The sequence below is a fragment of the Lingula anatina genome, chromosome 1 (genome assembly GCF_051362555.1).
Source record: "Lingula anatina isolate TDL-2025a chromosome 1, LinAna3.0, whole genome shotgun sequence".
Lineage (NCBI taxonomy): Eukaryota > Metazoa > Brachiopoda > Lingulata > Lingulida > Lingulidae > Lingula > Lingula anatina.
The window spans coordinates 8895826-8905408 of NC_141767.1; the positions used below are offsets into that span (position 1 = coordinate 8895826).

The 9583-nt window shown below is 35.2% G+C and overlaps 1 protein-coding gene across 3 annotated transcripts; it reads left to right on the forward strand.

The window, feature by feature from the left end:
* The first annotated feature begins 880 nt into the window (after positions 1–880).
* On the forward strand, positions 881–7741 carry LOC106179783 (DNA methyltransferase 1-associated protein 1). Of its 3 annotated transcripts, none has more exons than XM_013563545.2 (13): positions 881–1066; positions 1561–1682; positions 1923–2008; positions 2202–2322; positions 2654–2728; positions 3178–3396; positions 3639–3746; positions 5007–5195; positions 5458–5529; positions 5892–5964; positions 6180–6334; positions 6678–6851; positions 7095–7741. In XM_013563545.2, the coding sequence occupies exons 2-13, from the start codon at positions 1578–1580 to the stop codon at positions 7161–7163; spliced, it is 1446 nt and encodes a 481-aa protein (XP_013418999.2). In that variant the 5' UTR covers positions 881–1066; positions 1561–1577; the 3' UTR covers positions 7164–7741. The 3 variants fall into 3 exon arrangements, with proteins under 3 accessions (XP_013418999.2, XP_013419000.2, XP_013418998.2); XM_013563546.2 differs by having other exon boundaries at positions 984–1201; XM_013563544.3 differs by lacking the exon at positions 881–1066 and adding an exon at positions 1349–1461.
* The last annotated feature ends 1842 nt before the right edge of the window (positions 7742–9583 follow it).

A 9583-nucleotide genomic window follows, 5' to 3' on the forward strand; every position in this document is an offset into this window, starting at 1 on the left:
TTGCAGATTCCATTCCTATTAAGTAAAGAGAAAAAAATACCTGGTCTGAATTGCCGTGCGGCTCTCACGCGTAATTAGTACCAGATGTGTAGACATTGTTAAATAAATAAGTGCAAGCGAACTAACGAGTATTAAATCTGTACAACTTCTCTCTCTCTCTCTCTCTCTCTCTCTCTCTCTCTCTCACACACACACACACACACACACACACACAAACACACGTCATTTTGGGGACCTCAAATTGTTCCTCTGGAAAAAAAAGTTGAAAAGAGTTCTGGATTTCTAAAATTTAGCAATACGCTATTAGTTTTAAATCAAAGGACCGTTTACATTTGAGATGCCCAAAAAAGTATAGACATTTAGTGAAAATTACACAAAAGGGAAAGCCTTGGGTAATGAACGGGAGTTTGTATTTTAGTAAAGGGAAAGTGTTTTCTTGAACTGTGAAGCCGTTCTGTTCCCAAGCATAGACCCAATCAATGTGAAGGCAGATGAAAAGGCAATGCTGCAGTGGATGCAGGTAGGCCTATATAGGCTATATCTAAATTGTGACATTTCCGTTCTCATATAAACAACTCATTTTATTTCATTCCATATTACTGTACTGCATTTGATATAGCATTTTGCTGGTGATTTTGTGGCTGTTTAACAGCAGTGATTGTTGAAGATTGTTGTTGAACGCGACATCGCTGCGCCATCTAAGCTATAAGCAACAGTGGGAACTACTGATATAGTTGTAGATCAAAATAATCTTTAAAGGTCTACTTTTGTTTAAACTAAAACTTATTAAAATTTAAGATAACAAGTCAGTTTGAAAACGACAAATATTTCGGCAAATAGGTGTATTAGGCCTACCCAAGAAATTCTTGGCCTACCGCATTCGACTAAAGTCGCAATCACGGAGTCGCATCTGGCACAATTCACAATTCTCTCCGCAGCAAATATTTGTCACAAATCAAATGGCCAATATTCCAGGCACCAAAATGGCGCTAGTAAAAATAGCGTGAATTAGTGGATTGGAATTTACATATACATTGTTATAATCGTACGTTCGGTTGTGCTTAAGGTAAGAGTAAGAGACATTTTACTGATGCAACGCATCACGATACTCCACAAGATATATCGGCTCTCTTTCATATGGCACTGGCACTGCCACTGAAGCACTACATGCATTTCTCCCACCAGTTCGACTGAATAACTGGTAATGCGAGTCTTTGCTGTTTGGTATCCGTATTTCGATATAGGCTAGCGTGACTACAAAATATATACGGTTATTACATGCAGTACTATACTGGTTTGAAACTTGAAAGATATAGTGTTCTAATTAAAAAAGTAAAGTTATAGATATGGTGGTCAGCCAGCAGCATACACTGTAGATGGGGCTCCGAAGTGTTTTGCTTACACCTCCCCTACTTAAGTCGCACATTGACGAAAAGCCCACCAGTTTTCATGAGATGAGTGGTAAGCAAGCCTATTCTAACTATTATTATTATTATGTTGTAGAACTTCACATTAAGTAAAGCAAACTAACAAAGACTTGGAACATTTTTTTAATAACAGGTTTGCATTGGCTAGTAATGGATGCCTCCAGCAATGATGTCCGTGAAATCATGGACCTGGATGGGTCGGAAAAGAATGAGGCCAGCATGGTGAAAGAGGCTTTAATGGGAGCAGACAAAAGGGTAAAACAGCCCCTTAGTCTCTCTGTCAGCAGCAGCTATAATGGATCATGAGCTTAGATATATCAAAGTTGAAATTACCATTACAGTAAACAAGTTCTTTGCAAAAAATAATATTAATAAATGATAATAACCTTTTAGGTGGATTGGGATAATTTGTGAATACCAGGAGGAATATTGCCACCAGACATAATCTTATGATAAATTTTAGTTTTTTGTTGTCTTACTTTTGTTTTTAAATAGAAGAAAATTAAGAAACCAGAATCTAGTTTCAAGAAGCCTGATGGGATGCATAGAGAATTGTGGGGTTTATTATGGACAGACAACAAGTAGGTTTATTACCCAATTATCAAATAAGGAAATAAATATGATATTATTTTCTGCATTGTTTTTGATGGGATCTGTGTTATAAAATGGTTAAATAATTGTCAGTTTTATGCAAGTTAAAAAGGCAGAAGCAATTTCTTTTCTTTTCTGTTTGAAATTTTGATTTTGTATTTTAAGCACTGATTATATTTTCAGGGATGCCCCTCCAATAATTCCTACAGATACAAACCAGGGCTACAAACAAATGAAAGCCAAGATAGGAAGAAGCAAAGTGAGGCCTTGGAAGTTCATGCCATTCACAAACCCTGCAAGAAAGGTAAAATCCATCAAATGACTTTTTTGATTATAAAAAATAAGAAGTGTACATTGAATTAAACTGTAACAATTTGATTAGTATTTATATATTTATAAACATTTTTTATCTAAAAGGATTAAAGTTTTACTCTAACGATGGTATGAAATTGAATGTATTTGTTTAGAACAAAGAAAACCATGAATGTCTTTGTGGACATACCTATCTGCCATGTTTATTTTGACCTTATTTATATTGATATATGCTATTATCCCATTGTGAACACAACGTATATTTTTTTCATTTTTGCCATCTTGAATTTTTTTGTTGTTCAGCAATCTGGTTTTTTTTGTAGGATGGAGCCATCTTCAACCACTGGAGAAGAGTTGCAGATGAGGGGAAAGACTATCCCTTTGCCAGGTTTAACAAGGTAATTTGCTGGCTTCTCACCACCTTAATATTTTAATCGGCAAATAAATGTCAAACTAAGATATTTTTTGTATATTTGTTTTTATTTTTCATTTATTTCTTTTCTACTTTAAAAGAAGGTTTAGTCAGACACGAGGTTTTTCTATGGTAACGCAAAATTCTGCATTTTTTAATTCAATTCTGATGGTTCCTGAGATTTGTCAAGATCTGCAATAAAATAGGTGTTGGGTCCCATGATGAATGTTCAGTTTTTATTTTTATTTTTTTTTTAACCTAGGCTCATGTCTTTACTAATTCTATATTCAATATTGAAGTAAATCTCACATTATATGATATTGTAATTTATTGTTGAAGCTCATTATAAATAGATCATATTAAAAATTTCTTACTTCTTACTTGTCTGACATTTCCCTGATAAAGAGTGTAGTGTTTGTATATCACAATCTTCAGACAGTGGACGTTCCAGTGTACACTGATATAGAATATCAGCAACATCTGCACGATGAGAACTGGTCCAGGCAGGAGACTGACCATTTGTTTGACCTGTGTAAGAGGTTCTCCCTCAGGTTTATTGTCGTCCATGACAGGTGGGACAGGGTGAAGTTTCCCAACAGGAGTGTGGAGGATCTGAAGGAGAGGTTCTATGGAATATGGAATACATTGACAAAGGTAGGTGACAGAATGATTGTTAACAAAATTTGATTTATAAAAAGAATAGATTTGTGTAGGGGTTAGCCTAATGACCCTTTACACTATAACAGTTCTAAACTGAATTTTATTTTAAAAAAATAAACTGGATTACAGTTTTAACTTGGAAACCCCTTGGTGGGTAGCAAATAGTCTGGAATAGTTTAACTTGGTGATAATTACCTTGTGAATTAACTGGCCATGAATTACACTTGATAATTCAGGTGAGGGCAGCACATGGCACAGAACCAAGAATCCGTATATTTGATGCTGATCATGAAAGGAAGAGAAAAGAGCAACTAATTAAGCTGTTCAACAGGGATCCTGAACAGGTAGGTGTGTGAGCCAGATATGTTGTTACATACTGTTTTTTATTCAGTGCTTGTGTGTAAGATTACATTATGTAATCTCAATCTCAAGTGGATGTAAAAAATCTCAAAGCTAAAAATAAACTTTTAAAAATTCTAATATTAAAGTGCTTTGATTGTTTTGTATTCCTTCAGTTAAAGTTTTTGTTAATTTTTGTAAAGTTGTCATAATTCAACTAGCTTTGCTTTTAAGAAATGTAATAACCCTACATTAGTTTCTCGTGTTGCACTCATAAATAGAGTCTTTTCCACGGTCACGTGACTTCCGCTAAATTATCCGTGGGAACGCGAGATTTTGCGGGATTTGAAGTTTCAGGGGGAAAGTGTGGAGTGTACACGACGGACGCCATATCGAGGAATGCTCATTTCAATCTGAATTTTCAAAGTTTCGTAACATGTTTACACCTGATTTTTTTCGAAAACATATTCATGGGAGCAGTTGGAATAGAAATTTAGCAGAAGTACTTGATGACTTTTCAATGAAAGAACTAAAAACGTACCTCATCGACAGCAAAGATAGGACATTCGGTACTTTTGTAGTATACCCCCCCACCCTGTAACTTCCTGAAACTTTCATTTTTCAAACATTTTTTTTACAGTGTCTTTTGCACCTATGTCAAAGCTGTTGAAATAAAATGTTTTTGTAATTACCTGTGGTCTTTTTTATTAGTTTTAATCACGTTTAATCCACCCCATTGAAATACAATGTGAAAATTTACAATGTAACCGCAGCTTGCTGCGTTTTCGTTGGCTAACTCTACCTTATTTTATGTGACCATAGGATTGATACATTGTATACTTGGATTTCCTCTGTGAAATTATTATGAGCTACTTGTTCACATAAAATTACCTTAGGGTTAGCCAACGAAAATGCGGCAAGTTATTGACTGCGAGTGTAAATTGAAGATTCTAACTTTGTATTTCAATGGGCTGGATTAAACGTGATTAACACTAATAAAAAGTCCACAGGTAATTACAAAAGCATTTTATTTCAACAGCTTTGACATGGATAAACAATAAAATGTAAAAAACTGTTTGAAAAGTGAAAGTTACAGAAAGTTACAGGGTGAGGGGGGGTATACTACAAAAGTACCGAAGGCCCCTTCTACTCTTTCCCCCTGAGAAACAGTCCCGCACAAAATGGCGCGAACTGCGCATGCTTACGACTTCGTGGAAAAGACTCTATTTTCATTAATAGCTAATTTGTTATTGTCAACCTTGTAGGTAAAAGAAGAGGAACAGTTACTTCAAGAATTAAAGAAGATAGAATTGAGAAAGAAGGAAAGAGAAAAGAAAACACAAGACCTACAGAAATTAATCACGGCTGCAGATAGCAATATGGAGAGCAGGAGAATGGAAAGAAAGACAACTAAGAAGAAAGTTCCTCCATCACAGAAGTCTAGAGATATAGGGGTGGGTAGAGGATACCTATGTATTGGTCATATTTTGATTTAAAAAGTCCCAATTGATGACTAAACATGTGCAATAGCTGAATGTGTCAAAATTTTGTCTATAGAAGTAATCCTTTTTTTATCTTGCAGATTATTTCTGTTTGATCACACAACTCACTAATATTTTGACCACTAGAACTAAAACTGTTGCAGCTGAATGGAAGCTGCCATAAATATGAACAAGTTCAGTGCACAGGTTGAAATGAAATATTAACTTACTTTAGGCTACCCCAGAAAGCACAGGCATCAAGTTCCCTGACAGCAAACAATCTGGAGTGTCTCTAAGAAGCCAGAGGGTAAGTTCACAGACTCTCCTCTGTAATTTAAATGGTTAAACAGACATGATTTTGTTTAGATTTAAATGGGAAATTTGACTTTTTAAAAAGTTTGTCTAGTTTCTGTGGCCACCTGATTGTATGGCCAAGCCATTTCTTCCTACTTTTTTCTTTCGGCCCAAAACTATGTCTGGTTAAGTCATCCCGTCTTTATTAGTGGCCTTGTTAAACGACCCAAAAGTGTTTCAGATTTTTCTGGCTATATTAGAGAGGCAAGTGGTTCCACAAAATTAATTAAAGGTGCTATGTACCATTTATTCAACTTGCCTACAAATGTAGAGCAAAGACATATACTTATTTATTGATTTATTGTGTAATTTCAGATGAAACTTCCAGCCACTGTTGGACAGAAGAAAACCAAAGCTATTGAACAGGTGTTGGATGAACTTGCAATTGGTAAGTGTCTAAGTGGGTTTTAAAAGCAGTGATAAATTACATGCTCAAGAAAATTGATTATTGTATGTATGTATGTATGTATGTATGAAGAAGTGCATGTTTGCATACTGAATATGTGGTTATAGTATAACATTTAGTGCTTGATAGACTATTTAGTGGATTAAGGATGTGGTTGACAACAGAAATAAAATAAGCTTGTGTGTTTATATTTTCAGACCTTAATCCCATTCCAACAGAAGAGATTGTACAGCATTTTAATGAACTGCGTCAGGACATTGTATTGTTATATGAGCTAAAACTTGCCCTGGCAAACTGTGAATATGAGCTTCAAACTCTAAGACATCGCTATGAGACTTTGGCTCCCGGGAAGGTAAGAGTAATATTAGATTATTTCTCTATTTGATGGGTTTGACAAGTGATTCAGCTATATATACTGTGTACTTGACATTAGCCCAGACATTCTTGATTCAAGACCGGTGTGTCATAAACATGTCTAAGATTCTCTTTCCCTTTATTTCCAGCTGGGGAATTTGTTAATTGAAACTTTTTATCTTCATCTGCTACTTGTTCCTCTATCCTCAAAACCCAGCAATCCTAGCAAGGCTCCTCTTTTACCAGATTACAGATGTGTTAGTTGAAACTTTTACACAAATGTGTTAGTTGAGGCTGTCATTCAAGTGTGTTAGTTGAGACTGATTCCATTGCTTCTCTAGGTACTTGATGTGGGGCCCTCTCCTGCCAGCACTCTGAGCACATCAATGGCAGATATAGCCACGGCTGAATCTAAACCAGACTCCCCTTCTAAAGCCAGGAAAATCTCAGAAACTATAGATGTTGTGGGACCTTCTGGTGCTGTGGGTGGGAGTTTAACTGAGGAATCATTTCATGTAAGTGTTAACTGTTGCCTCCTGCCTCACCTTTTTAGATCTTATCTTTGTAGGTAAAGAGGCACTTGAAGGTGTATGAAGTGTATCAAGTGCATAAAATTGATGTGATTTATGTGCTCTGGATGGAATGTTTCGCTTTAAGTCAGCCCAAGATACGGGGGCAGCTTTCAAAACATGCAATTAAATTTGAAAATTAATACTTTGCCATTGTTTTGCACTAATCTATCCTTACTACTCTTTCAGAGAAAAAGAAGACTGGCAGCTATTGAACAAAGCAACATACTGAAGAAAATTACCAAGCAGAAAGTGTGAACAAATCGTAAATGTTTTCCAGAAGTGTTCTTGACAAGTGCGTGAGGCGATTGTGATGGCAGAGTTGTAGCGACCCTGGTCTCTGTGTCTGTCTACTGGGTCATACTATCAAACTGTGTTGGTATAGCTTTAAATGACAAGGAGAATAGTTGGGTATCCAGTGAACGCCAGTTCGTACCAACTATTACATTGACCAATTATTGCAGTTATCGGAAGGTTGATAACAAAGTAAAATCAGGGAAGTGAATAATGACTGAGACACTCCATTAAAAAAAGGGTATGGCTTTACTGAAGTCGACATCTAAACTCGTATTCCATTTTTGAATGGCAAATCAAAGTGGTTGAATATACTTCAGATTGAGCTTGGTCTTAGTGACTGTAGGTGTGCCATTATCAGGTACCAGACAAGTACATGGGAAATAGTTCTTGGCAATGGACAAATGATACTGAAATTCCTAAAATTAGTCTTTAAGGGCAATTAATTAGCTTTGCAGATAATAATTTCAAGATCTTTTATTCAATCTTGTGCCCAAAGGGTGAGCATTAGACAGTTTCAATAAATATCAAACATAATAATTCAGGATTTTGTTTCATCTTTTAGTAGAGCATTTGGCATCATTATTATGCTCAATTTCCCTTTTCTGTATCATATGCCATTTTATTAAAAGTATACTAATACATATATGTCCATATACATTTTACCCAAATAAGTGAATTTTATTTGTAACCTGGGTAATGTTTGTTTTCGTGTCAAGTCAATATGAAAGTCAACAAAACTCAAAACGCCTGCTACCGTTATCTTTCTGTGGACCCCTTGTGAATCTTCCTTGATACACATTTGGACCCGTATGTGTGTTGGGCATTGGGTCAGATTAAATTTACTTGTTAACAAAAATCATGTGGCCTTGAAATGGAGTTGGAGATCTTTTTAGCGTTCATTTACAGCTGATAGGAATTGACTTTTTACACCATTTATGTTTTAAAACATTTCAAGTGAAAAGACGGGTTTTGTTAAATTTGCAACAATATATTACACGGGCATCATTACTGATTTTGGTCAAATTAATGCAAAGGGAAGACATCAAATTAAAAGTAATTGACTAATGTTTGCCCCAGAACGCAATCCATACTCATAGAAATAATTATTTAAAAGTTCGAACACTTAATGGACAGGGTAATTTAAAAATAGTTACAATTGTGCTAATTTTGTCTTCGACACTATTTTCATATCCAAACGTTTAAAAATATCTTGAACGAAAATAGATATCTTATCGTTCAAACGGTCCCTTTTGATCTCAGGGATTGATAGAAACTTTTTTGCTAACACCGAGATCTTCGCTATTTTTAGAGGCACTGCTTGTTAACTGCATGAAGCCATTGCACATACAAAAAGTTTTTCTGCAAAAATTACTGACCAAAATATAACATTCATGTATTAATCAATTTATTTCTATTGCCCAATATGGTGCTTTGAAGGGGAAGAAAAATACATTGGCGAATATAGAGTTAAGATTGGTATTACTTGGAACAATAGCATTGAAAAAAAGAGCAAAAATGAGAGTGATTGGTCAACTGATGGCGACCATGAAAGCCACGAAAGCTTTACCTTTCAATGGAGGTGGTAGCTAAATTTCAGTTTCAACGTGAATTTTGTAACACAACTTTTGACTGACGGCCTAAGAGTCAGATTTCTTTTCATGTCACCGTGAGCAGCTTGTACGCGTGTCACCATATGCCATGTATCTAGCATCTGGCCTATATCAACTGATTATGAAATTATATCCAAGCAAATTCTCATAAACCATGACATCAGTTTGAAAAACACAATGACTGCATGGAGTTCATTATTATATTACTTCTGGCACGATCCCGGTACCTTTTTTATATTTTTTGTTAGTCACCAAAATATTTTTAAAACATATTTTTACTTTTTTTAACGGTACCTTATATCTCTTACCTTGATTTTTTAAATTTGCATTTTGTATGTGGCTAAATATGCCGTTCACCGATTAGCAGAATTTGGGAGATTTTTTTTAAATGGCTTTTTTATTACATAACTTAGGAATATTTTACTCTCAATGCTACAATACGAATATTTTCATTTGCCAAGCTTCGTTACAATTGAAATAACCGAATGCTATTTTCAAACTTAAAATTGCCTTAGCTCAACTTCTTTCTGACTTAGTAGGTCGTTCCCTCGGTCTCAAAGTACCAAAAACGATCCTTTTAATTGTGCATATATTATGTTACACTCTTAATCTTACAGATGAATTTAAAGTATATAAATGGGTACGGTATATTATTTAAAGAATATGAGGGACTGATTGAAACCGTCTTCTGGGTCTTCCAGAAAACGGTCAGATTTTAAAGTTTACATTGACGGGTATCTATTTTTTTCTGTTGAAAATGGAGGATGGATC

Bases quoted from the DNA above. Each gene is read 5' to 3' on its own strand.
- LOC106179783 (XM_013563544.3), top strand. From the start codon at position 1,377: ATGGGGCTCCGAAGTGTTTTGCTTACACCTCCCCTACTTAAGTCGCAC. The intron at 1,683-1,922 runs GTAAAACAGCCC...GTTTTTAAATAG, and splicing joins TAATGGGAGCAGACAAAAGG to AAGAAAATTAAGAAACCAGA. The intron at 5,965-6,179 runs GTAAGTGTCTAA...TTATATTTTCAG, and splicing joins GTTGGATGAACTTGCAATTG to ACCTTAATCCCATTCCAACA.